Here is a 25,880-nt window from a genome sequence, read left to right on the forward strand (position 1 = left end):
GATTGCGGTTGAGGCGGTGCAGTAGGTGATCGCGAAAAATTCAATTTAAAAATTCGTCGGGAAGAGGAGATGGAACGAGGGTAGAAACTGCAGCTGGAGATTCTGCGTGTACCGGGCATATTTTTTGGACCACCTTACTTTTGCCCCGAGGGCATCGCGCGTACGTTATGCAGAGACGTGTTACACAAATGTAACAACATCGCGTATATGTATACGGGGGGAGAGGCGAACTCCGTCGCTCCACCTTCACAGCGATACAACGCGGCGGTGCAGGTTGTTAAAGTTATGGCGTATTATAACGTGGAAAAATCGTAACAAAAGCTCGGCGGTATGCAGTTTTCAAAAGCGTACAGAGAAAGATAACGAACTGACGTAAGAGCGCAGCCGTCTATCTCACATTCGATATACATACGTACGTACGTAGGTTATATACGTACTTATTGCACCTGATATAAGTATATCGTGTACACACACACATAGGTGTAAAAGTTCGCGTGAGTTTGAGAATTTTTTTTTTTTTTTTTTTTTTCTTATAAAAATTGTTCTCGTTATACGAGGGCAATAGGAGTACGGTGGTGTAGCTAGTAGGGTGGGTTACACCGCAATCCGTGCATACGGTGTGTAATTTGAAAATTAGCGATATCGTTGCAATTAACATTTTATATACGTAGGTACGTAGGTACGTACCATCGACACGGGGAAACTCGCGAGCATCGACGAGCCCTGCGATCTGGAAGTACGCGCCTTTCTCTCTTATTATTTTTCCATTCTTTTTATTTTTCCCCACTTTCTCTCTCTCTCGTTCTCAGGTAACTAAGGCGGTACACGTATAACTAGGGGGTGGAGAAAAAAGTGAAATAAGAAGAAAAAAAAATAAAAAGAAAATAAAGGAGGGAACTTTAAGAAAAAAGGAGAGAGAAATCGAGAGGCGGCGAAGTCTCGAGTATATAATACTATAGAGCAAACATTAGTTGGCACTTGGCCCGATTTTTTTACGTTTTTTCTCTTTTTATCTCTTATTTCATTTACGTGTACGGTATATTTGTTCTTTTGCGCCCCCTCCCCCCCCCCCCCCCCTTTTTTTTACGACTCTCTGATTTCGTTTTTTTTTTTTCTGCTCTTTTTTCTGCTCTTTTTTCTCTTACTTCGGGCGGGGTTCGGGGCGCTGAAAATTTTCTCATTACTTTTGACCACTTACCTGAATAAAATAATTCCACCGCCATCCCCGCGCGAGTGATCTTGAATTTCCTCCTCTCTCCGAATGTTCGCGTGTGTTTTTCTTTTTTTTTCCTCTCGCAGTTATCTCCGACGTCGATGACACCGATGACGATGGCGACGACGATGGTTAAGCTGATCGAATATCAGCCGAAGGTTTCTCAAATTTTGTGGCCCGTGCGACGGCACGTGGATCAAAGTCATCCCGGTTTATCCGCGAACGACATGATATTTCTTTCGTTTTTTTTCTATCCTACGTTATTAACAATATTATTTTTGTTACTACTCACTGCATTCGCACAGGTTGTCTTTACTCCTTTTCATTACTTTCCCTGCCGACTGCGATCGCAGGTAGCTCGAGGTCCGTCCCGATTCAACGTACGCGCAGCGAAAATCGTCGGAAATCGATCTGCGAAAATATGATAAAAATAGATAAATACAAATTGAATGAATGAAAAAATTCAAAAATTAAAGAAGAGTCCCTCTAGGTATGAAAAATTAAAGTGGTACGAAAATCAGGGGTGCTGGATTCGATCGGAATTTTTGTCAGCGGGAAATACCCGGAGGTGTATCATTTTTCGACGTCCTCCGTACAATAGTTAACACCGTTCCACGATAATTACACTGCGCGATCTACGTACATTACGGGTACAACGCGTTCAACGTCTAGACGACGACAACGTCGGCGTCTGTCCGTATACCTTGTTCACGGTTATTCCGCTTCATTAAGCTCGGAATATTCATAGTTGCATACGCCATTGTCGAGAGCGTTAAATTAACCGGTTGCCGAGTGTATAACGACGAGTACGACAATAATAAACGCGCGGTATGTTTCCCTTAGCTGATTAAGAAGAGAGACCCATCGGTCCTTGCACCGGTGAATATAGTATTTGTACAAGTGAGAAGAGAATTGTGCGATCCTAACGTTGTACGACCTTTATTCGTATATATACATACACACCTGCAGTGTACGTGTAAATGTATTATCAGCCCCGTTTACTTTGAGCAACCTTTTGAGCTCAACTGTCTCGAATTTTCACAACTGGACCGAAGCTTCGGAAACAGTCGACGAAGGTAATAAAAGGCGGCTGCTGCCTAGCAAATTTTCAGAACAAACGTCGCGAACCTTTGCACCGAAGAAATGAGAGAAGAAAGTCAAAAAAAAAAAAATGAAGAGGAATGAGAACGATGATAATAATAATAAGGGTGAAACAGGGTTAGTCGATTTCTCGGACCAAAATTTCACCCTCGTCTACCGGCACATGGTATACCGGGGGGGGGGAGGGGGGGGAGGTAATAATGTATACGGTATATAATAATGTATGCATACTCAATGGCCCATAAAAACTGTCAAATTGTCGTTCTGCTCGTGCAGTCTCATTATTTATACATCTGGGGGATCGTAGCTCAGATCGGACGATAAAAAAAAAAAAAATAGAGAGGAAAATATCCCTCGTCGGAGAATTATTATCATCGTTATTTTCGTTATTACTTTTACCGCCTTCGTTTGAATTCTGAGAACGAACGATTACCTTTGTTCATTCGTTTTTTATTGTTTGTAATTTTTTTTTTTTTTTTCAACGTCGGGGCAAAAGAAAGATGGACGCGGCCGCAGCTCCCTTGCTGACGAACTAAATTTGCAAACCGTGCGACGCAACCGTATATAAACGAATGGGAAAAAAAGGTAGTAGTTCGCGAAGCTTTTTTCTCATACACCCTTGCACGGGGTTGGTAATGATATAGGTGAGGTATACGAAACGCGATCCGTGAAGCTAAAGAAAAAAAGTATAATAGGAAAAATCGGAGATAAACGCTTTTCACTTTTTGCAATGATTTATGTTACATCCACGCCTAGACCGGTGCGTTGAAAGAACAGAGGTCATCGGGTGAGTGGATGGGATGGCTATCGAAAATACTCCCGGTGAAACGAGGTGCGACGATAAAATCGACGAGACAGTTCGGCTGTTACAGAAATTTCTCGTTTTTACTTTTGTTTCCCCCGGTTTTTTTTTATTTATTTACGAACAGCTAACGATGTATACGCGACGCTCACATTTCGTTTTATCAATTCGCTAAGTTTGGGGGAAAGAATAGCTACTCTCGAAAGACCCAAAAATTCAAATGAACATACCAAATGAAAACGTTGAAAGTCCGCGAATCCGTCCAGAGTACCCGATCACTTTCGATCCGATCTCCAGCTCCGACCGATACGGACTGACCTGCGCGATCAACGTCGCAGTATTTATCGTTAGACTAATTACGAGTATAGCGAACGATACCCATCCAGAGGGCCCTCTGTCTCGCCCGAATTTCTGGCGTCGCTCGAGCCGCCCGGCGATGGAACCGCGAAATATACTTTCGAAGAAAATTTTCACCCGAAATCGGCGGATCCCATTCGCGATGTTTTTGGCGAAAATCGTCGCGCTGCGGCCCGAGAAGCGTATTACCGAAGTGAGGCGGAGGGGGGAAAGAATGTGGAAAAACCGGGGTAAGAAAAATGCTCCCCCCGAGTAGATTTCTCATTCCGCGTCGTCGCGTTTTCCACCCTAGCTTTTCGAGCTATAGTGCGCGGGGTAGGTATCTGACTGTACCCGTCCGCGCTATTACTATATATCGCCGTCTAACCGGCGTGCACGGTAAACGTTGAGGATGAGAGTTGGGAAAAACCTGGTCAAATTGTCGATCCGCATTCAACACGGCGTCGCCGCGACCGACGGCATTTTCCCGCGTTCGTCGCGTCGTCTCGTCGGGGTGAGGGGGGGGATAGAGGGAGAGAGAAAGAGAAAAAGAGGGGGCGAGTAGAGGGAAGGGGAGGAAAAGCGGGGGCGGAGGGCGGAGGCAATCTTCTAACGTTTTCGTCCGTCCGCGCGCGCGGCGATTCTTTGCAGCGTAGGTAGAGTTAGAACGCAATTGTGGTTTTTGACAATGACTACGACAACGACTTTCCATGACTATACACCGCGACCATCTCTCAGACACAATGGGCGGCCACTCCGCGGTGGAACGAGGACCGAGAAATAGCTATAAGGGATGAAAAGAAGGTCTCGACAACGCTCTCCGGATCGTACTACTTTACCGCCGCAAAGTCGACCACAGCTTTCTTAACGTAAAAGACATCAGCGGTGGATACCGACGACGCCACGTGCTGACGCGGCGGCGTGTGTGTCACCTGGTGTAAAAAAAAAAAAACCATTGGGAAAAGCAAATTCACTTCACTCCGCGGTTTGATTTTTCTCTATATGTCTTCGTTCGACCCTCGTCGAACATTTTTCGTAAAAAAAAAAAAAAAAAGGATAGTCTTCGTTGGAAATCGCGAAGGTAACACGTTGCGTGTTACCATCGCCGTGCGTGTACACGTTGCGATACGCGTTTGACAACCCCTTCCGACAGACACGACTGTTACGTACGTTATAACTCGATTGTTGACGCGGCGCCATTTTGAAAATAGGGGTAGATGCCATCCTCGGGGCTAATCGCTCGTTAAATTACCTGCGTGCTCAACTACTTTGCAAGTTTAACGTACAAGTGCACTCGACTCGGTTCTTCTCTCGCCCCAGCGGCTACGAGGTACCTTGTACGTAGGTAGAGGTACCTACGTACCCCGAGGTTGCGTGTAATATAAGAAGTTACGGTGGGTACGTGGGCGTCGTTGGAGTCGGTAGGGGAGAAAGGGGAAGGAAAAAAAAAAAAAGGGGAGAAACGCGCGTGCGGAGAGCGAGAGGGTTCGCGGTTTGTGGAGTATGCGCTTCGTGCAGTGTGTGTGTGTGTGTCTGTGTGCGTAAGAAAATTTGTACAGGTAAGCGGCAGGTTGTACGTGTCCGCGTAACGGTGCTACGGGAGGGTGAAGGAACCCCGCTATGTCTCTTCGTACGTAAATGGGATTGAAAAGTGCGCCGAAGAGCGCAAAGTACACGGAGAAGAAGACACGTCCCTGCGGCGCTGGGGCGGCTGCGCATCCCCGCTAATTAGGCGTCTTACCCCCGGCCGAGTAATTGCCCGACGTCGCGAGACATCAAATTGAATTCTTGTTTCACTCGTAATCAGTCGGTTTCCGCGGAATTGCGAACGAGAGCGAAAGCGAGACGGTTGCGCCTTTTTGGAAAACGCGCGATGCAACGAAAATCTCGTGCGACGAAAGGTGGGCGGAAAAAAAAAGAAGGACTTTTCTATGATGTCGTGTTTGGTTTTCGAGCGAAAAGATTCTCGTACAACGCGGTTGCTCGTTTTTTTTTTCTTTCGTTCCCCCAATTTTCCGACCCTTGACACCGACCTTTTTTCGGGCCGCGGAAACGTAGGCGTATTACGTACGTGTAGCATGAGAAGCTAGCTTTAAATTAAATCGTGGAATTCCATAGCACGTGACTCGCCGCAACAAATTCAAGCATATTTACGTGTGTTTCACGTCGCAACGGGGACAAACGTATGTATGTTCTAGGATTACGTAGAGACGTATACCGTACTTACGCTACGTGTAACGTAAATGTAACGTAAATATATGCGAGCACATCGTACAGACGTATACATATATATATCTATCCATCTATTTGGCTTCCGGCCAACCGGTTTTACGTCGAATTTAACATAAAAACCAATTATCTCTCTCTCTTCTGGTGTAATGCACGCTCTCTACCTCCCTCCCTGCCCTCCGCTCCCGGATAAACTAAGGGATCAACGAATCCCGATCGGTTTCGATACCGCAGAACTCGCGCATCCCCTACAAGAACTTGGCTGCAGGCTATAGCAAAAACTAATTTTGCCCACGGAATTTTTTTTTTTCAAACGCACCAGTTAACAAAATCTTCGTAAAGAAATGGAAATGTGTAGGGTATGTACTCGCGTCGAATGAACAACAGGTGATTCTTTTCTTTCTCGATAATATGGAACCCCGGTTATCAACGGTATTAGTTGAAGAGGCTTTTTTTTTTTTCTTTATGAATATTTGATACGGTTTTGACGAGGTGATATATTACGGAACACCGATTCAACAGGTAATAATTCCGCGAGGAGCCAATTTTCCCATCACAGACAGACTCCGTACAGGTGGAGTGGATGTAATTCGGTAGGATCGCGAAATTCAGAAATCCGAGCGCACGGACAAAGATTGCGAACAAGAAGAAGAAGAAGAAGTAGTAAGAATGCACCGCAACCGATTGATCCGAACCGCGCGTAAATCTCTACAATATTTTATCAGGTGTACAGAACGTACGGTAAGGTACGGTACATGCACACTATACCGCAGCGATATTTGATCTGAAAAGTATTTCCTTTGTAGTACTCGGGGTACGCGGCGAACGGTTATTATTATTACTTCAGCCGGGGGTGGTTTCGGATGGCCCCGGAAAAGGTGATGGTATAATTCTAACATTTCCCAGGATTCCGACGGCTTGCTCTTTCTCCCGCGTTTCCATAGTAACCAACGGGCGTACATAGTAATTCGTATACGATGTGGGAAAACCTCCAGCCGGTTCGAGCCGCTGCTACCCGCTACCATCTACCGCTGGATTCCGATGCTGACGCTCCGTCGCTGCCGCTGCTACTGCAGGCGCCCCCGGGGGTCGCGGAAAATGTCGGAGAAAAGGGCGCGGGGGGTCGGAGAGAGACGAGGACCTCCGTCGAACGGAGCGTGCGTCGCGACGCCGCGTCCCCGTTACCACCTATCCCCGTGTAAATACACTCCGGTATTGCACCTTGTGTATTTCGTACGTACGTTACGTACGTACCCCTAGGTACGAGCGCGCTCACCACCGCGGAGCCCGGCTAGAAATTATCGTGACGTCATATACTGGCAAAGTCCACGTATTGTGCGGCATGCGCCCACGCTTCGTGCGCGACGAAGCTCGTCAATGACGTCAGATTCCCCGACGGCTATCGCTGACGATTATTAAATATATATACATATACGTGCACACATATTTACGCGTATAATGTACAACTAGACAACGTGCATTACGTCATTTGCAAGATACGCGATAGATAATTTATACAATTTGCGTATGATACACAACGTAACGTGTGTACAATATTTATTGTATACGGTGTACGTGTGCGTGTCGGTGAAACGTAATAATATATACGCTATTCAAACGACGCTATTCATTAATTCGATTAAAATATTACGCGTACACCCATGTACCACGTATATAGGTATACGTAAGTATATCATCCATCCTAATTATCCGACGAGTGTAATAACTGTTATACGTGCGTCGCGGAGCTTACAAGGTTGATAAACTTTTGCTGTCCGTAACCAAACGCCGTGTGACTATAAATTTGTCTAATTTTTTTTTCATTTTCTTCTTTTCATTTTCGTTCGCTCGGTCTTCTCAAATAACTAATTTGATTTTTTTTCTCTCTTCTAACGATCGTTAATTCCCGCACAGGTCTTCGACCCCGCAGATGTACCCAATCCGATGATCGATCGATCGATACGCGATTGAAAACAGACCGGGGGCCAAAACGACGATCCTTTTCCAATTATTCAACGATCTATAGCAAGGGTGAAATTGATACGAGTGATACGGGGTTAACTCGTCTCGTACTCTGAACGGAAGCAAAAATGGAAAACCAAATAGTAATTCACGTGAAAATTCACTCGACTAATTTTACCCGATTGTTGTAAGCGGTTCGCTCTTTGCATACGTAGTAGATACGTATCTCAACCGTGTACGCGATGAAAGAAAAAAACTGTACAAAACTGAAAATCATTGAGTAATTTATTCGCGGTTATCAAATAATTTTCATTCGGCAGTTGCATCGTCGTGCGAAGATGGATGGACGGGGATACCGCGAGTCGGACGCGAGTGGAGACGATGACGAGGATAAGAAGCAGCGGTTCGTTTCGGCGTAGGAATTTTGGACATCCAGAGGGACCGTTTTCTCCGTGACAACTCGTTAATCATTAATGACGTCACACGACGCCGAGCGTAAACCTCGTGCAAATTTCGCGTAAACCACCCCCCTCTTTGACTTAAAGCAGCAACAGCGTGTGTGCATTGGATTACGCGCGGGTAAAATTTACTCCACGTATCGGAACGTGATCCGCATCGAAGGAAAAATATATCAACGATTGCAATTGACGAAAAGAAATTCCGTGCAAAACGCAAAAGTTTCTTTCCTTTCAGCCACCCCGTGCACTTTGTTTTTTTTCCTTTCTCCTTTCTCTGTTGTATTATACCGAAAATTACACACAGATGCTGCAATTGCATGTAACGAATATACGCGTGTAATTTTCTTTCCATCTGTTTTTTTTTTGGTGGTAAAAAAGCTTCGGAACTACTTCGTTAAATTGGATAATTTTTCTTATTTTTTTTTCTGCTTTCCGTTCGTTTTTCGACACGCACCTGTAATTACATGTATATGTTGGGGGATATTCCGTTACATGCGACATACGCAGCTATTCAGTTCTACGGGGGGTGCCTGGAGGATTTTTCATTTTTTACCCCATCTCTTCTTTCCGAAGAGTAGGAGAATCGTACGAGGTGTATAAATATTTACTCGCCTAGTCAGGCCGACCCAAGGTCAGGTTAGTGGGCCGCGGGCACCGTGGTTTATACTTTGGGAAGCAGCGTGTCCCGTAGAACAACCCTTGGGGGGATGATGATGAATATCCGGAGGCGCAGTTCGTTTTTTTCTTCTATTCTTCGTTCATTTGAATCCGAAAAGATGATTCTCGCCTCCTCGGTTTGCATAAACTTACGCACACATACACCTCACCACCGCGTACATGTTACATAGCGTGGGCAAATAACACACGCGTTTTACGTAAAGATAATATATCTTCTGTACTTCGGCGATGTTGGTTCGTATGATTTGACTGTGTTCGGGTTTTTTTTTTTTTTTCTTTCTCTTCCGCTGGGCGAAAGGAAGAACGAACAATGTTCCAAGGATCCGATAACGGATCGTTCGGACGCTGCGGTTGTTGTTGTGTTTGCGAAAAAATTATCCAGTTAGATTAATATTATCACGGTGTCCACCTCAGCCTGCACCGACAGGGTCGGCCGCGTCGATTGGACCTCGGCAGAGAACTGGAGAGGAGACGATGATATCTACGATATCCCGACGGCGCCCGCGCTCCCCTAACTTCGACGTCGACGCCGCGCCGACGCTTTTCACGTAGGTGTAGAGGTATACCTACCTATCTGCCGGCTACTATACATCTCGCGAATCCCCACTGCCAGGGTCGTAGGTACCTGATGCCGGCAGCCGGTGTATGCGACGCGAAGACCGCAACCCCTGGCGAAGGGTGCTTTGCCGTTTCGCGTATGTATAATTTCTCTAGCTCTTTTTCAAAGATGAGAAAAAAAACAATGGAAACGTTGAAAATAAAACGAAATCAAGTAGATCGACGTGAAACAAGAGCGCCGACGATTCCGCGCGTCTATATATAATACATGGCACCGGAAAAGGACGACGAAGAAGAGGACTCTTTGCATCGCGTCAGATTTGGGGAAATTAAAAGAAAAAAGTAAATTCCTTTCATCTCCGACGAGACGTAACCTTTGGTATACGGTATACGTACTTTGATCAGACACGTTTCTTTTTTCTTTTTTTTTTCATTCACTCACTCTTAAGGAAGTAATCTCGCGGGATGTTAAATCGTGTAGAAAAAAGAAAAGAAAAGAAAAAAAATTGGGGAAATATATCGCAAGATAGAGCGCGCGTAAGCCTCGAAATTAACACGACACGAAGATTCTCTTTAATTTTCGACCCGGTGCAGCAGGTTTATCTGTACGTAAGTAGGAATATATTTTACCCTCGAATCTTCTTTCATTTTTCAAGGTAATCGCACGCATCGGCCGCGAAAGAGGAACGGAGAATAATTGGGGATTAGGATCGAAAGAGGTGTGGATTAAGTACGAGATTTGTTGGATTATCGATCCTCATCCTGAGCTATGGAATTTATAATAATGGAAGAGAAAAAGAATCTTTGGAAAAAACTTCGAATTTTATATCGTTAAACTGACTAGTAAGTGCGTTGAATTTTCAACGAGGGTTCGTAGGTAAGTATACCCGGGTTTTCTTTGTTCCGAGTCGAGAGATGTATAGGATAATTCCTCATATTTTACTTGATGCTTACATATTTTATGCGGACTTATGTAACATTAAATAAACTTTCGCCCTTCGGAATGATGGGAAAACAAAAGACTTTTACTCCGTCCTAAACGTCTTCCTCCAGCTTCCTACTTTGAGTAATTCCTTATATTACAACGTCCAATAAAGAAACGGTACAGGGTGAGCTGAGAATTTACTTTTTTATCTCACAATTAATACCGTGTACGAAAATAAAAACGGTAAAAAAAGGAGGAAAAAAAATTCGCCGAGGAAAGGCCCACGCATCGGCCGTGTAATTACAGGAAGTAAACGCCTTGCCAAAGGCAAATAAGACGCGAGAGATCATCGCAAAATACTTCCGCCTACGCGCACCTTTAACGCGTGCGCGCGTGTCTTAGCTCTCTCTTATCGTTAGTCCTTATACGTGGGTGCCTCAATAAATATTGCTTAATTTCCACCCACACGGTGTGCGTGGCACGCCTTGAGCCCTTAGTCTGTCATCAAATATCATCAAATTATCGCCGCTCCACGCCTCTTCGATATTCAGTCGATATCCCAGCTCTAATTCGAATGTATTACAGCGATCGACTGGAAAACTCTTCAATCTTATTGCGTACGCACAAGATGCGTGCGTTTCGGCAGAAAGTATGAATATGCGTGAAACGAGTCGCACGTTATCGTTGCGTAGATGGTGAAAAAGGATTGAAAAATGAGAGAAGAATAAAGCAAAAAGAAATAAGACGAGGAGGGAGATGTCGTAGCAATCGTAGTACGGCCTTGCTCAATGTTATACCTCCATCCTACCGTACAAACTACAAGCTTATACGTAGCTAGCCACCCACCGATTTCGTTCCTGGCGACGACGACGCGGGAAATCGATAAGCGGCCACCACTACCACCTTCGCCGACTCTACGTGGGATTTCCACCCCTCGTTTTTACCCCTGAGACCCAGCAACCCGCAGTTCGTTGCGTCGGCGGGCTTTTATACGTGTATACGTAGCGCCCACATACCTTTATATCTGTACGGGCGCCGGCGTCGGGGCACCTGCACGCGCACACCTTTCCCATTCTTTTCTCTTGCGGGCCCTTTTTTTCCACGCTTTCCGTCAACCTTCCTTCCGATTAGTGCTGCTTCACACTCCTCGATTCTCCCTGATTTAGAATCCGTAATTCTCTCTTCCATTTCGACTTCCTATACCCTTCGTATTCTGTATGACTTCGGAAAACAAAGCGCTCGAATTATTCCAGCTGATTGTAAGATTTTCGTACTGCTCATGGAATATCGCAAACAAAACGCACCATTTGCAGTGGCGTTGATTTCAGTTCTGTAATTTGTTGACAAAATGGGACTTGAAATCTCGATTACAAAACGGAGATTTTTCCAGGCATTGGTTTCGTGGGACATCCATAAAGATACATAGCTCACCGTTACGTCATCGCTGCGTGACACCCGGATGATCCCCTCGCCGCATATAATTCGCAATGAAAAGCGCGCTGATGGGACCTGAAGTCCGCCTGAGGAAACCAAGAACCACCCCCCTTTTTTGCTGAAGAAAATCAGCGCATGTGCATGGTTCTTGCAGCTGCATGGATGCTGTGGGTTTTGCCGCCCTTTCATCCCGGAAACAAAATTTTAGGGCAACGGGGGACGCCCGGGAAACCTAGAATCGGAATGCGAAATTTCATAAGTTATATGACCGAATCGGCCTTGTAGAACATTTTGCAAAATAATAAATATGTCCAGTGAATTGAAAACTGGTTAGAAATCCTTATCCAAGACCTAAGTTGTGTGGTGAAACGAGAATTCCAACAATTTCGTATCAAAATATATCGCGTCATTGTACATTCTAGTTATGCAGTTGAGCAAACGAAAGATCAATAGGATATTTCGTGAAAGCGGAAGAAATTGCTATACGTACGTTGTTGAATCGATGCGAAAATCGTTATGGATGGATTTTAGGCGTATAATCAGGTGAGCAATCAGGTCCGTGTACGGAAATATGTGGTTCAAATTGTGAGTCGAATTTTTCCGGGATTCAAATACGCCTCCAGAGGTTGGCGCGAAAATGATGCTACATGTGGGATAAAACTGGCGCCGTAGGTAGCGCCACGCGCGTAGTGAAAACAGAAAACCGGTCATGGGGGCTAGTTAACGATTCTCCACCGCGCGGCTGAATTATTATTTTTACTTGTGAAAGTTAGGATAATATTAAATAACCCCGCATCAACGTGTTGGTCGGTAGATTTTCGCAGAATGGGGGCCTACTTGTCAGAGCCAAAAACCGAAAAAGTATCAAGCGATGAAGTGGGCGACTCTGTGATCTTCGGCGCCAGTTCTATGCAAGGCTGGCGAATCAGTCAAGAGGTGAGTGCACCGTTACGTTACAACTTCGAATGCCGGCTCCTTATTCTTCATTTATTACTAAACAGTGAGTTCTTCAGCTATAAACTCAACTGATGCTTGCCCACCGATCGTCACCCGTTACTTAACAGAATATTTACTAACCGTACAAAACTGACGCCTATTTTGTAACGGCCGCCCGCCTTATAATAACGTGGTCAAATTTTATCCACCTAACGCGGTCGATGAATTCGTATGTTGATCAGAACGTTCGAGGTTCTTTAGGTTTTACATCCCTAATGAAGCCTCCTCGAATAGCTTTGGCGGTTTTCACCTCGATATTATAATTACATATTTTTCTTTTACCAACAGCAATAAATGTTTACTAATAGACAACTTTCAGGATGCACATAACTGCTGCTTAAACTTTGACAAGGATGTGTCACTTTTTGCTGTCTACGATGGTCATGGTGGTCATGAGGTCGCAGCGTACTGTGCACAAAATCTACCACAGTTCATCAAAGATACGGAAGCTTATAAAAGCGGTAATATCGAACAGGCATTGAAGGATGCCTTCTTGAGGTTCGACGCGACCCTTGCTAAACCCGAGGTTGTCGCCATTCTTAAGGAGATTGTCGGCAACAGCTGTGGAGCTAATCAAAAAGGAGATATCGACGATGATTCTGGTGCGTTCACATTTTTGTTAGAGAAATTATGCTTAGTTGGATGTATCCTAATGCATGAGATACTTAGCTTTTTTGAATGCATCTACGAATTCTTATTCTACAATTATCCAATTACCTATTCAACTGAGTTACCTTCCCACCTTGTGCAACGTGCAGATGAAGAGGAGAATATTCGCAATCTACACATCGAGGCAGATATGCCACTAGATCAGGTCATGGCTAAGTATCAGTCCGAAGTCGCCAATCCTGCACTAAAAGCTCTGAAGAAAGAGAAAGATGGAAAGCCAGCCAGCCCCTACTTGCGAGCACGAAGAGGGGGAAGAGATAAAGCCAGCTCTTCTTCATCTCTGGCCGGCTGCTCTTCCTCCTCATGGCACGACAACGAGGCTGATGTTAGCAGCTCCAGCAGCCAGACTTGCGGATCTACTTCTGTGGTGGCTCCAGAAACTAAACCAGCAACTGATGGCATCGGTAGCAGCGAAGCAGAACAGGTTTTAGACTCGACAACCAGCAATGGAGAATCTGTGCCCGGTCCACCACCCGAAATCGTGGCCGCTGCCGATAGCGAGCCGGCTAAATCCATTGATATGCCGGATAGCTCAGAGGATATCAAAGGCCTTGTTTCTCCAAGTAAAACCAGTGTACAAGTTCAGCAGCCAACCACAAATGAAACGGACGTTAATGGTGCTGAAACAAAACCTGAACCACAAGGTGCAGACAGCAGTAAAGGAGGTGGAGATAATGTGACGAGTAGCTCCTGTTCACTACTCGAAAATGGAGAAGCTGAACAGCAGGAACGAATTAGCAGCAGTGGGCGAAGGAGGCCTGTTGATTATGGCTTACTCAGTATGAATGATGGTGGGAGCGAAGACAGTGATGATGAAGAAAATGATGAAACCTTTGACGGGCTTCCTGAAAGGTGTGTGTCTATATCATTACTTGAGAATGGAGTAATTTATTTTATTTTTCTGATTATGGAGAATCGAACTTTTTGCACATCATTGCTGAACGTATTATTTACCTTCGTTTTCTTTCAGTGATGATGAAGACGATGACACCGAAGATGTTGACGATATCGATGATGACGACAATGAGGATGATAGCGATGAAGATGTCGAAGGCGACTATGACGACGAGGATGATAAGTACACAATGAAAATGACAGAAGAAGTAAACATTTTGATTATTTACGGGTTTGAGATATAAAACATTACTCAATGTGCCATGCAAACCTCTGACTCCAGTTACTCAATCTAGAATTCTCCTTTTAGCCTGGTTCTGACAGCGGTTGTACAGCGGTAGTGGCTGTATTGGCAGGACGAGAGTTGTACGTAGCAAATGCGGGAGATTCCCGATGCGTACTCTGTCGTAATGGCCAAGCCGTCGAGCTCAGTCTAGATCACAAGCCAGAAGACGAGCCTGAAATGCAGAGAATTAACAAAGCTGGTGGAAAAGTAACCGCAGACGGCAGAGTCAACGGTGGACTCAATCTCTCCAGAGCGCTAGGAGACCACGCCTACAAGCAGAACATGGATCTGCTTCCTCAAGAGCAAATGATATCTGCTGAACCTGACATAAGAAAGGCAACTATCAATCCAGAGCAAGACGAGTTCATGGTCCTAGCCTGCGACGGTATCTGGAACTTCATGTCTAGCCAGGACGTCGTACAATTCGTTCATACCAGACTCAAGCAGGGATATGAAAAAATGTCCCAAATCTGCGAAGAGGTCAGTATTTATCGACAGCAAAAAATCTACAATCACTGTTACATTAATAAATTGATTAACAAAACTTCTGCTTATGGATTCGTAGCTTTTTGACCACTGCTTGGCTCCAAACACCCTAGGAGATGGAACTGGATGTGACAATATGACAGCTGTAATCGTGCGATTCAAAAAGCCAAGTGATGCTACGGCGACGGCAACCGAGGCTTCAGACCCTTTGACTATATCAATGGAAAATAAGAAAAGGCCAGCGTCCCCTATCGTCGCAGGGGACGAAGGTAACATATCTGCAGAAAAAGACGTAGCAACAGATGCTAAGCGTCCCAAGAAGGAGGTTCTTAACAAGTCGATGTAAACTCCACTAATTGATCTCTGCAGCCTGTTGAGTGACCATAATGAGCCCTTGTAAAGTTTCAACAATTTGTGAAATTATTATAAAAACTGTGGACATAAACTGAGGAATCAGCGATTCTGTAATGAGGTACTGTTATTTTATGGTTAATTAATTAAATTTAAAGCGCGCAGGGTATGCGAGAACGGTTTAGTGTTGAATATTGGTGGCAGACTGATTGATTGGAGCAGTTTAGGCCATGCCTTGATTTTTCGTTTCTGATAATTGATCACAGAAGTAAGTTCTCACTTTGCTGGCAACTTCATAAGACTAACATCGCCGCTTGAAGCGGGTATTCACACCTAAAAATTTTCTATTTTTGAACAACTGATCAAGTTTAAAAACAATATTTCAGCAGACACGAATCAAGAATTTTAAATTTGTGATAATCCTAAAATAATATAAAAATAAAATGAAATGAATAACTCGGTTTAATATTTTATACATTCTCCTAATTACATAATTCCAAAATATTCCTCTCAAATTTCAACAGTTATTCCATTTCAGACGGTAGAATTTATACCCATCGGCTTGAATCGCAGTTGAAAATTTTACTGAATTACTGTACCATAAATTTCCCATAGATACGAAACGTCGATTTCCATGAAAATAGTTTTTTCAGGTGTGTTTACCCTTAACACAATTTCATAGTTACGCTTTGACTGCGGTGAAGTATTAAATTAAGTCACCGATGAAACAATTAAAGCACACGAATGTCGACTAAGCAAACTTGGTTTCACACTTTCCTATCTGCTCCATCTACTCTTATAACATGTACTCAATGGAGTTTCTAGGTTACAGGTGTAATAGGTATGTAACTGTACATATTTATAAATCTAGGATGTAGGATTAAAATTTGTAATTCAATACAACACCATTTCTTATTTTTACTAAATAAAGTTTATTTTTGAATTCCTGGTTACTATGGTTGTATGGATGGTTGCGTGACTATATTTGTGGTATCTGAATTAAATTACCTATTTTTATTATCACACATTGAGATATTACCGAGCTGCAGCAAAAGAAAAAAAATTAGTTTAAACAAAAAGGTAGCGGAACACATGATTACAGCTGCGCATAAAATCAATCATATATTAGTACATCACATACCCATCACTGTTATTATTATCCTTCATACTATTATTAGAATTATTGTGATTATTATTATCATTAATATTATTGTTTTTATACATACAACACAGAAGTAACTTCGATTATATGCCTATCCGCGATAAGTGAAAAACAATAAACACATGAATTAAATTGAGGAACTTTCGCTGTTTTTCAACAGTTCAAAACGCGAAGTAATAACTATGATTGTTGCTGTATAAACGATAATGTTAACGCTCGAACATGTACGCAGTTTGCTAAGGATAGGCAATTATACATGTACGCGTCCCTTTTCAACTTCGTTCAGCAACCTTGAATAATTACCTAAGCATAATTTTGGTGCAGTTTAAACAAGAATTGGGGCTGGTAAAAATCCAAGCTCGTTAATAATTTTTTTGCGTTTAATTATATTCATACTATAATTTTATCTATTATATCCATTATTTCCTGAAGCAAAAAAAAATTACGCATGTAACAATGTTCTTAAGAAATTTTTATTATTCTATTCCATAATTATTCACTGATTTGTGTTTATTTGTGTAATTAATGTATTTATCTATGCTGAGCCCAAATATCACCTTGTACCTTCATTAACTATACCATCATATTATTATCCGGATGACAAGGTTTCACCTAGTCATTAATTTACTTTACTTACGTGAAACGGGATTATCATTATCAATTTGTGGTCAATTGCTCTATGGTTTCGAGTTGTTCAAGTTCAACTTTTTTCAGTGAATCATACTGAACTCGTAGCCGCTCTAATTCTGTAGACTTTTCGAATATGAGAGCCTAGATGAGAAAAATTCATTTGAATGAGGAATGATAAGGGGTCATTCATCCAGCTACAGTTACTGAATGCAAACGAGATGGAATACCTGGATTTGTTGTCTTTGAGCATCTCGTTGTTTTGCTACAGAACGCAACAAATTTCGCGCCCCTATAGTTCGCATTTTTTCCTTCTCAACTTCGTTAGCTAAATCATCCATTAGCTTGATAAAGTCATCAGAGCTTTTTTGAAACTCTGTTATTTCTGGAAATCATACAGACTTCTTTTATTCAAGCTAAATAAGTTTGTGTCTTATCAACCAAATATAGAACATAATAATGAAATGATAATTTAAAATCAGAATTACAGAATCGATTGCTAAAATAATTGTAGAAAAGTTCGTAATCGAACTTGTGATACAAAGCAATAGCAGCTAATGACCAATAATTTGTGGTGTAAAATAAAGATGGCAGCTTGTGTGACTTACATGTGAAAAGTAGTGTATGGAATGATCTTTTTCTAGAAGGAAATTAATAAATTGAAGGTGCTAAAAACGGATCGATCGTTCGGAGATTGATGTGTAAGAGGTAGGTGATTCTTCGGTATGATCAGTTGAATGTCATTCAAAGTTTTACATATTAATCGACAGGAATATTCATGTGTGCATTTAACGTGCGACAAAAAGTGACGCTGTCACTCGTGCTTAAGACATCTGTTTTGTGCTGTTATTGCTGAATGTCACTTACTGGAAACAAAATTATGACATTCCTCCTTTAATTTGTTCGTCTGATTTGATACCTCGGGTTCCAATACTCGTATCTTACTTAAATCATCGATGAATAGGCCATATTTTGCGAGAGAGTCAGCCATTTTCATTAAACAAAATGTAACTTTAATTTATGGATGGACGCAAGCGCAATTTAAAAGGCGTCGTAAGCACCGTCATTCTAGCCTAAATTAAGCTGTTCACGAACCAACATGGGGGATTAAAGTTTTTTAGTAGCTATCGCCTGATAGGAGTGTCGTGTAAAGTGTAATTATATCAAATGATTCCTACTGGGAGACGGCAATACAATTCACTCAATTTTCCTATAGATTTACCGCGACGATGACTTGGTTTAATTATAACCGAATTAACCTCGTTATATTACTCTCTTTCTCTTATCTAGCCAGTCAGCGTAATTACGATTAAAATCATTCAGGAGTCGTTCTGATCAGTTGCAACAGTTCTGTTGCTTATGCCTTAAATGTTGAGTTTGACGCTCGATACAATAAACATCTCACCCTCATCTTCCTCCGCATTACCGAGCAGTGAACTCGTTATGTCGGGGGATCATAAAACTGTTATGAAAGGCAATCCCTCACAGTATGTCAAACTAAACATCGGTGGATCGCTTCATTACACTACTATAGGCACTCTCACTAAACATGATACAATGTTACGTGCCATGTTTAGTGGCCGCATGGAAGTTCTTACCGACTCTGAAGGTGAGGCTTCTGGTTTCATTTGTTAAAAACAAAGAACTTCTCTGTCATGATGAGTTAGTTTTAAAATTCTATGTGCTGTCGTAACAACAACTCGATAGAATCTTTTCTTCTATATTCTAGGCTGGATACTGATAGATCGTTGCGGAAAGCATTTTGGAACTATCCTCAACTTCTTACGAGACGGTTCAGTTCCACTACCCGAGAGTGTGAAGGAGATGGCAGAGCTGCTAGCTGAAGCAAAGTATTATTGCATCAGCGAGCTGGCTGAGTCGTGTGAACAGGCGCTCCAACGGAAGGAGCGAGAGGCAGAACCCATTTGTCGGGTCCCTCTCATCACTTCTCAACGTGAAGAGCACCTCCTCATCAGTAATACTACTAAACCTGTTGTTAAACTGCTCATCAATAGACATAACAACAAATATTCTTACACCAGGTAACCAGACGTTTTTTAGTTCAATTTCTGCAATAGAACTAATCAATACAAAATTAATTTAACCGACACTTATACCTACAGCACATCCGATGACAACCTGTTGAAAAACATAGAGTTGTTTGACAAAATGTCGCTACGATTCAGTGGCAGAGTATTGTTTATAAAAGATGTCATCGGATCGAGTGAAATATGTTGCTGGACATTTTATGGTCATGGTAGAAAACTTGCCGAAGTTTGCTGCCATTCCATTGTATATGCAACGGATAAGAAACATACAAAGGTACGGGATTATTTCAAATGAACTGAAAAAGTTTGACTTATCCAGCTAAGACACGTGATTCTAATTGACTTGTTATGAACGGTGTTTTCTTATCACAGGTGGAGTTTCCAGAAGCACGTATTTACGAAGAGACGCTGAATATTTTGCTTTACGAGCACCGTAATGTTCCCGATCAGGAATTAATGCAGGCTACATCGTCGCGAGGAGCTGTTGGAGGGGGACCTCCTTGTACCTCCGATGAGGAAGAAGGAGAACGATCGGGTCTTGCCCGGCTTCGATCTAACAAGCAAAACACTAACTGACCCCCTCCCCATCACCTCGCGTCACCCCACCCAGCTATCCTTAACGTAGTTCGTTCCTTCAAGACTCGACCCAATAAATAATTGATACAAACGATAGGGCTCTTCTGTCACTGGACAGTCCAATGTACAAATTAAGTACTTTTTGCACAGGACTTGACAACGACTTCATTAAACAATCTAGCCCATACCCTCGCCTCATGCACTTTCTAATGGATAATTTCACACTCCGCTTACATCATCGACCACAACTAGCAATTTGCATATTTCAGTCAAATCTATGGTCAAAGCATTGATTTTACCGTAGTCAAGCGACAGATTATTGGAGTGCTCGATGAATTCGGCGGAGTAAATACTGCCAGTCAAATGTTCGTCTATAGAGAGTATGCGCAAAGAATAAATGGCCTAGCCAGCTCAGGTTTTGGGAACAATTGTGGAACGTAACTCATCAGCTTTCCATATATCAGTACTCGCTTCTTATCCCCTAGAAATCAAGTTAATCATCTTCTATTCTAATGCATTGATTTCAACATTCCAGCGATTGTACAAATCTTCTCAAACATTGCTCTCGTCCATTTTATCTATTTATATGTCTGTCATTATCATTACTAAATGCATCACGGCTTTAGCAATTCATATTCATATTTATTTGCTACTTACTTCGAACAGTTGAACAATTATCTCAGCCTGCGCTGGCTGTAAAAAGGGACCATAAGCATCCAATTTCCTTTGGACCGATTCAGTATTTTGCCCTTAAGGAAGTAAACGGGATTCAAATTATATTATTACATACACCAAGCTTCAAACTACATCGTAATATACAATAGAATCACACTTTGTACGTCAGCAAGTGGTTACATTACGTCATTGGTCCAAAGGAATCGGAACTCGCAAACTGCAAGGCCATTGTTTAAAAATCTCATTTAGGGAATTAGATTTCTTAGACTGTGTCACCCGTCTATAACTTGAAAATTTTGTTCTTGATTGGGCGTGAACCATAGCTCAAATAAAAACTTTGTAAGAAAACTCGCAACCTACGGGTACTACGTAACTATCAATAATGTTCAATACCTAAATGGGCCACCGACGTTATACCATCTATTCCAAAGGACAATCATGATCGTTGCTCCTGAGTCATTGTAAGACAATTTATGTGATATTTAATATACCATGATTTACGCGGTACATGCACCTAAAAATTACAAAGCCCTATGCGATCGAGGTTTTATTTTAATTAGTTATTTATATTGACCAAGCCATCAAGCGCAAAAAAATGGTCAAATCTAGCGCAGTTTTAGCTGGTACGTTATACATGAATACGAGTTATTTACAGTTACGAATCATTAGTTACTATCTACACTGTTTCCGACTTAGGAAAATAATCGAATACGCAGATTCATTTAGTTGGATGATGGATGATTTTTTTTTGTCACGCTTACATTAATTAAATTCACGCAAAGTTCAGATCATTTTACCATACAGATTATCATATTGCCCTCAATTCTCCGACAGAGAAATTTTCAAATGTTAGACTTGTATGGGTACAGACTTAATATTAGGATATTTACCAAAGCCCAAAATCTTTTACGAACATATCAATGTTACTGATCTTGGTAACATTTAAATCATTAACTATCAGTATTTGAAATAACAGAACATGAATCAGTACATTCGCGGTATTCTAAATGTATTTATTTTTAAATCTGGCTTTAATTGCCCATTAAAATTTGAACGATTTCTGTAGGTTTATCGAAGCTACATCTCCGGTAAATAACGTCTTTTTTGCTTTACAGAAAAAAGAAAAAAAAATTAAATAATAATACATGGAATCGATTACGTTATAACAATGTTAACATTGAATAGAATGTAGTACGTATACTAAAACTAGATATTTAAACGAGCTAAGGTATTTAAAAAATAACTATATATTTATTTATTGCTGCAGAGAAATTGATTTTTTGATATTACCGTCATAATCATCTAGAGCGTGGTGCCATCGTGAGAAAAAAAAGTATCATTATAGATAAATATCATTCGTGTTTCGATCTTGGCAAGGAGCATCGTTCAATTCAAAAACCTTATGCTCAAATGGAGTGAATGGCAAAATTTAAAGAATGTAAATGACGTTGACTGTTTATATCGCAGAAGTTGTATCATATGAAAAATGCGGGAACGCATTATCTACAGTGCCAAATTCATTTAATAAGTTTATATAAGTGACTACTGATCGCAAATGAGGCTTTTGGAGTCTTATTGCCTATTGGATGTATGCGTTGTTAAATAACGTTGTAAAATTGGCATGAAATATATCGTTCAAAATAATTTAGATGAAAAACTCACCAAATTCCATCTATGAAGAACGTTCGGGCACAAGCGAGCTAGGTGTTGTCGTTGGGCATCAATCCACTTACGCACACAGTCAAAAATATTTCAAAGACACTATTATCACTTTCGCGACTCCGTGGAATAAATTTTAAATCATCCCCGATTCCCGCTCCAACGAAAAAATTTCCTGACCAAAAAACCAACGGTAAGTTTCTCACGTTTAACGTTAGGACAATTACGATACAGGATTCAGTTTCCTGAAATCAGATTTTCAAGCGTCAAATGCAGTCACGAGGTATTATTTCGACAGAAGAGCCATCGAAATTATAAATGGATCATCATCATCAGCATTATGATCATCTCTGGTCATAATCACAGATTTATTCCCAATTTTTACCTAATTTTTTCCCATATATATCAATTTTGTTCGGTTTTTTTATTCAATCTTTCAATTAGCTCATCTCTCCAAGTCCCTAAGGACGCATAATGGTTGCGACCAAAGTTGCACCATCCCAGATTTATTCCCAGATTTTTTCCGATTTTTTTCGATTTTTTTCGATTTTTTTTCGATTTTGAAAAATATTTTTCATTTGTGCCGGCCCTGGGTGGTGCGGGCCCTAAAAATTAATTGTACGGCACTATTTTTAGGCACCCCTAAAAGGGTCACGTGACCAGTCTTCAGAGTACAGCTAGAGCCATGTGGTGGAATTTACGTGAACTAAAATCCCAGGTTTCTTGCCCCTTGACGTCAGGCAATGTGTTGCGTGAGTCAGATGTATTTCATGTGATGCGGGTGTATCTGATATCAGGCGCCAGATGCAAAAGTTTTGACTTTTCTCTACCGAAAACTGAAATGTATTGACCCTTCTTTCGGGACAAATTGGCAAAAGTTTTGTCATTTCTCCGAGCCGAAACTGGAAAGTATTGACTTTTCTCCCTCGCCTAAACGTCAAAGTCAAAACTTTTGCATCTGGCGCCTGATATCAGATACACCCGCATCACATGAAATACATCTGACTCACGCAACACATTGCCTGACGTCAAGGGGCAAGAAACCTGGGATTTTAGTTCACGTAAATTCCACCACATGGCTCTAGCTGTACTCTGAAGACTGGTCACGTGACCCTTTTAGGGGTGCCTAAAAATAGTGCCGTACAATTAATTTTTAGGGCCCGCACCACCCAGGGCCGGCACAAATGAAAAATATTTTTCAAAATCGAAAAAAAATCGAAAAAAATCGAAAAAAATCGGAAAAAATCTGGGAATAAATCTGGGATGGTGCAACTTTGGTCGCAACCATTATGCGTCCTTAGGGACTTGGAGAGATGAGCTAATTGAAAAATTGAATAAAAAAACCGAACAAAATTGAAATATATGGGAAAAAATTCGGTAAAAATTGGGAATAAATCTGTGATTATGACCAGAGATGATCATAATGCTGATGATGATTATCCATTTATAATTTCGATTGCTCTTCTGTCGAAATAATATCTCACGACACAATGGCCAACGTAGTAAGATGCGTACCGACCGGACCGACCACAGTAAATGTACTGTCAAAGCATGTCAAAGATTGTTGACAGGAGATTCAAAGATTTGTGAGTCATAAACACAGATCCCTCTAGTAGAGTCTTCGAAAGGCTTAATTTTCAGCGGAATAATTTTTTTAACGTTTAAACTAAGCCACTTCTGAAAATAGTGCTTATGGAGAAAATCACTGGTTTTTATGATGTTTTATTGCAAATTAAATATCAATTACAAGGCTCTTTGTACATAACGGCCGCCAGAATGTAAGTATTATAATACGATAAGTCGCCAAGGAGGTTGTTTACAAATTTAACATTCGTCCCAATGATATTCCAAATTTCAAATTTGACAATCCTGTCGTACAACTGCTTACTAAACGAAGCTAATTCTCCCTCTGATTGCATAGATCTGAGCTGAATACTACATGAAAATTACGACAAACGTCGACAGAGCTTTGGAACAATATATAACAATTAAAGAAACCAACAGTTTCTTGCATCAAGTCACCGTTGAGTAAATTTAGCGAGAAGAGAAAGTGGGACGAATAAAGCATTTTTGAATTTCCTTGGATAGATAAACAAACGTATAAAATAAAGCACAATGAATTGTAATTATAGATGTAATCTGCTAAAGAGTCAAAAAACCTCTTTATAATCAGGGTTATACAGAGAACTTGTGCAAAACTAATTCGACCACCGCGAATAGCTTCGAAATGACTGTCAAACCTGTGACTGATCATCTCGGCTTTAATTTTTGTAATAACAAAATCCCTAAAGTACCTCAAAAATCTACATGAGCTGCGCAAAGTTTTTATAAATAACTATAGACAAATAATAACATCTTTTTTCCAAGTATTGTTATTATTATTAAGATTATTAATATTTTTGACTACAAAATTAATGTGGCACGTAATGCACAAGTTATCTGCATTACAGGTAAATACGTATGTATATGATTTATCAGCGTCAAACCTAGCTTTAATTCCAAAAGAAACAATATTTACACTCCACATTTTAATTTATAATATTCTATGTGAATTAACTTCAAAATAGTCTAAGACCTATCTCATTTTTATAATACAGATTTATTCATTTTATTTCATTTTATTTTATTCTATTTTTTTTCTATTTTTACTTTTATGTTATTTATTTATTTACTTTTATTTTTTTTTTTTTATATTATAAACGAGATTAATGCCAGAAATGACTATCAGTGGAACGACGTGGAGTTCTGGGGATTGATAGAAAAAAAAGTAGACGAAAAAGAAAACACGTGCGAGAAATACGATTTTTGGGGGTTGCGGGAAGTACAAAAATATCCCAAATTTAACGTGTATCTAAAATAATTCATGAGTTTGATAAATCTTTTTTTTTTTTTTTCACTCTCCGCTTTCGCGAGCATGAATTCACTATATTATATTCAAGTTTATTTTAACAGACATATCGATAGTTGTGTTTTCTTGGATATATTTTGTACTTCTTACTAACACAATAAATGAAGCGTATATTTTTGTAAAGTTTCTTTGATACTAAAAACTTATATGATATCAGTTTGGTTTTGAAAGTTGGTACGTTATTCAGTTCTACTGCATTTCTCGTATCTTCTTTCATCAACGGTTAATGTTTTAAATATAATTACAAATAATAGAAAATAGAGAAATGGAGTGGAGAGAAATGAAGTAGCAAACTGATCAACGCTGACTTTCCTATGTTCAATACTAGATACAAATTTGCTTCCTCACATGAATGCAATGAAAGAATCAGTCCGACTGCCGCTTAAACCACTTTTTTTTTTAAACATAAATATAGAAATCGAGGAAAAATATCTCTTCAAAGGGGGGAAAAAATGTATTTGAGAAAAAAAAAAAAAAAGAAAAAAAGAAAACATATTTTGGGCAAAATCAGCAATTGGTATCGAAGCCCTCTCTTCCCCGTTACGTAAATATGGTACGTACCTGGATTTCATTGACAATACTTAAATTTTAGTTTTGCTTGGTATAATATATTATTAATTTGATGCATTGCTTGTTTATAAATATCTTACTGTTGATAGGATAGTATATATCAGATTATAAATAAATCAAAAGTTAAGCGAACGTGGGCGCAGTGCAAATGATCCACTATTGTTGAGGAAACGATGGGCGGCTCTGGTCATTTCTAGCTGATCTTGCGTCTGCCCGCATGCTACCGTACTCCATTGAATCTCCAACTGAAATCGAGGATAAAAATTCATAACGAGTC

The 25,880-nt window shown here is 41.0% G+C and overlaps 5 protein-coding genes across 13 annotated transcripts in view; 2 read left to right on the top strand and 3 right to left on the bottom strand.

Annotated features, from left to right (window-relative positions):
• LOC105686279 (heparan sulfate glucosamine 3-O-sulfotransferase 1) overlaps window positions 1-12,017 on the bottom strand; it is a 39,974-nt gene extending 27,957 nt beyond the window's left edge. The window contains exons 1-4 of one of the 5 annotated variants that reach the window (XM_048653250.1): window positions 11,694-12,015; window positions 11,567-11,592; window positions 11,279-11,483; window positions 1,199-1,624 (exon numbers count right to left, since the gene is read on the bottom strand). The gene's annotated coding sequence lies outside the window, so the exon portion shown is untranslated. Of the gene's footprint in view, window positions 1-687; window positions 834-1,198; window positions 1,625-3,346; window positions 3,368-6,641; window positions 6,727-11,278 lie in introns of those variants that run through there. The other 4 variants (XM_048653252.1, XM_048653253.1, XM_048653251.1 and 1 more) reach the window with 4 other exon arrangements.
• A 359-nt stretch (window positions 12,018-12,376) lies between these two features.
• On the top strand, window positions 12,377-15,834 carry LOC105686586 (probable protein phosphatase CG10417). The gene is made up of 6 exons (XM_012401544.3): window positions 12,377-12,632; window positions 13,012-13,294; window positions 13,451-14,213; window positions 14,332-14,464; window positions 14,566-15,021; window positions 15,107-15,834. The coding sequence occupies exons 1-6, from the start codon at window positions 12,522-12,524 to the stop codon at window positions 15,371-15,373; spliced, it is 2,013 nt and encodes a 670-aa protein (XP_012256967.1). The 5' UTR covers window positions 12,377-12,521; the 3' UTR covers window positions 15,374-15,834.
• Window positions 15,835-16,290: 456 nt separating this feature from the next.
• LOC105686588 (intraflagellar transport protein 20 homolog) lies at window positions 16,291-18,231 on the bottom strand. Its single transcript, XM_012401546.3, has 3 exons — window positions 18,035-18,231; window positions 17,398-17,552; window positions 16,291-17,311 (listed from the first exon to the last, which is right to left on the bottom strand). Exons 1-3 carry the CDS (start codon window positions 18,162-18,164, stop codon window positions 17,198-17,200), a joined length of 399 nt encoding a protein of 132 aa, XP_012256969.1. The 5' UTR covers window positions 18,165-18,231; the 3' UTR covers window positions 16,291-17,197.
• LOC105686587 (BTB/POZ domain-containing adapter for CUL3-mediated RhoA degradation protein 3) lies at window positions 17,755-22,110 on the top strand. Its single transcript, XM_020852518.2, has 5 exons — window positions 17,755-17,875; window positions 18,458-18,776; window positions 18,897-19,209; window positions 19,291-19,489; window positions 19,588-22,110. Exons 2-5 carry the CDS (start codon window positions 18,536-18,538, stop codon window positions 19,789-19,791), a joined length of 957 nt encoding a protein of 318 aa, XP_020708177.1. The 5' UTR covers window positions 17,755-17,875; window positions 18,458-18,535; the 3' UTR covers window positions 19,792-22,110.
• Window positions 22,111-23,831: 1,721 nt separating this feature from the next.
• The window catches only part of LOC105686703 (myb protein), a 43,619-nt gene continuing 41,570 nt past the window's right edge, over window positions 23,832-25,880 (bottom strand). For all 5 annotated transcript variants that reach the window (XM_012401775.3, XM_012401776.3, XM_012401773.3 and 2 more), the window contains one exon: window positions 23,832-25,848. In XM_012401775.3, coding sequence (XP_012257198.1) covers window positions 25,720-25,848 — 129 coding nt within the window. In that variant the 3' untranslated portion in view covers window positions 23,832-25,719. The remainder of the gene's footprint in view (window positions 25,849-25,880) is intronic.

Source organism: Athalia rosae, chromosome 3 (assembly GCF_917208135.1).
Source record: "Athalia rosae chromosome 3, iyAthRosa1.1, whole genome shotgun sequence".
NCBI classification, from domain to species: domain Eukaryota; kingdom Metazoa; phylum Arthropoda; class Insecta; order Hymenoptera; family Athaliidae; genus Athalia; species Athalia rosae.

Excerpts from the sequence above, each read along its gene's own strand:
- LOC105686587 (XM_020852518.2), top strand. The coding sequence starts at position 18,536 with ATGTTGAGTTTGACGCTCGATACAATAAACATCTCACCCTCATCTTCC. Across the intron at positions 18,777-18,896 it reads AGTTCTTACCGACTCTGAAG|GCTGGATACTGATAGATCGT; the intron begins GTGAGGCTTCTG and ends TCTATATTCTAG. Across the intron at positions 19,490-19,587 it reads CGGATAAGAAACATACAAAG|GTGGAGTTTCCAGAAGCACG; the intron begins GTACGGGATTAT and ends TTCTTATCACAG.
- LOC105686588 (XM_012401546.3), bottom strand. The coding sequence starts at position 18,164 with ATGAAAATGGCTGACTCTCTCGCAAAATATGGCCTATTCATCGATGAT. Across the intron at positions 17,553-18,034 it reads ATGTCATAATTTTGTTTCCA|AAATAACAGAGTTTCAAAAA; the intron begins GTAAGTGACATT and ends TATGATTTCCAG. Across the intron at positions 17,312-17,397 it reads CTCAAAGACAACAAATCCAG|GCTCTCATATTCGAAAAGTC; the intron begins GTATTCCATCTC and ends TTTCTCATCTAG.
- LOC105686586 (XM_012401544.3), top strand. The coding sequence starts at position 12,522 with ATGGGGGCCTACTTGTCAGAGCCAAAAACCGAAAAAGTATCAAGCGAT. Across the intron at positions 12,633-13,011 it reads GCTGGCGAATCAGTCAAGAG|GATGCACATAACTGCTGCTT; the intron begins GTGAGTGCACCG and ends GACAACTTTCAG. Across the intron at positions 15,022-15,106 it reads TGTCCCAAATCTGCGAAGAG|CTTTTTGACCACTGCTTGGC; the intron begins GTCAGTATTTAT and ends ATGGATTCGTAG.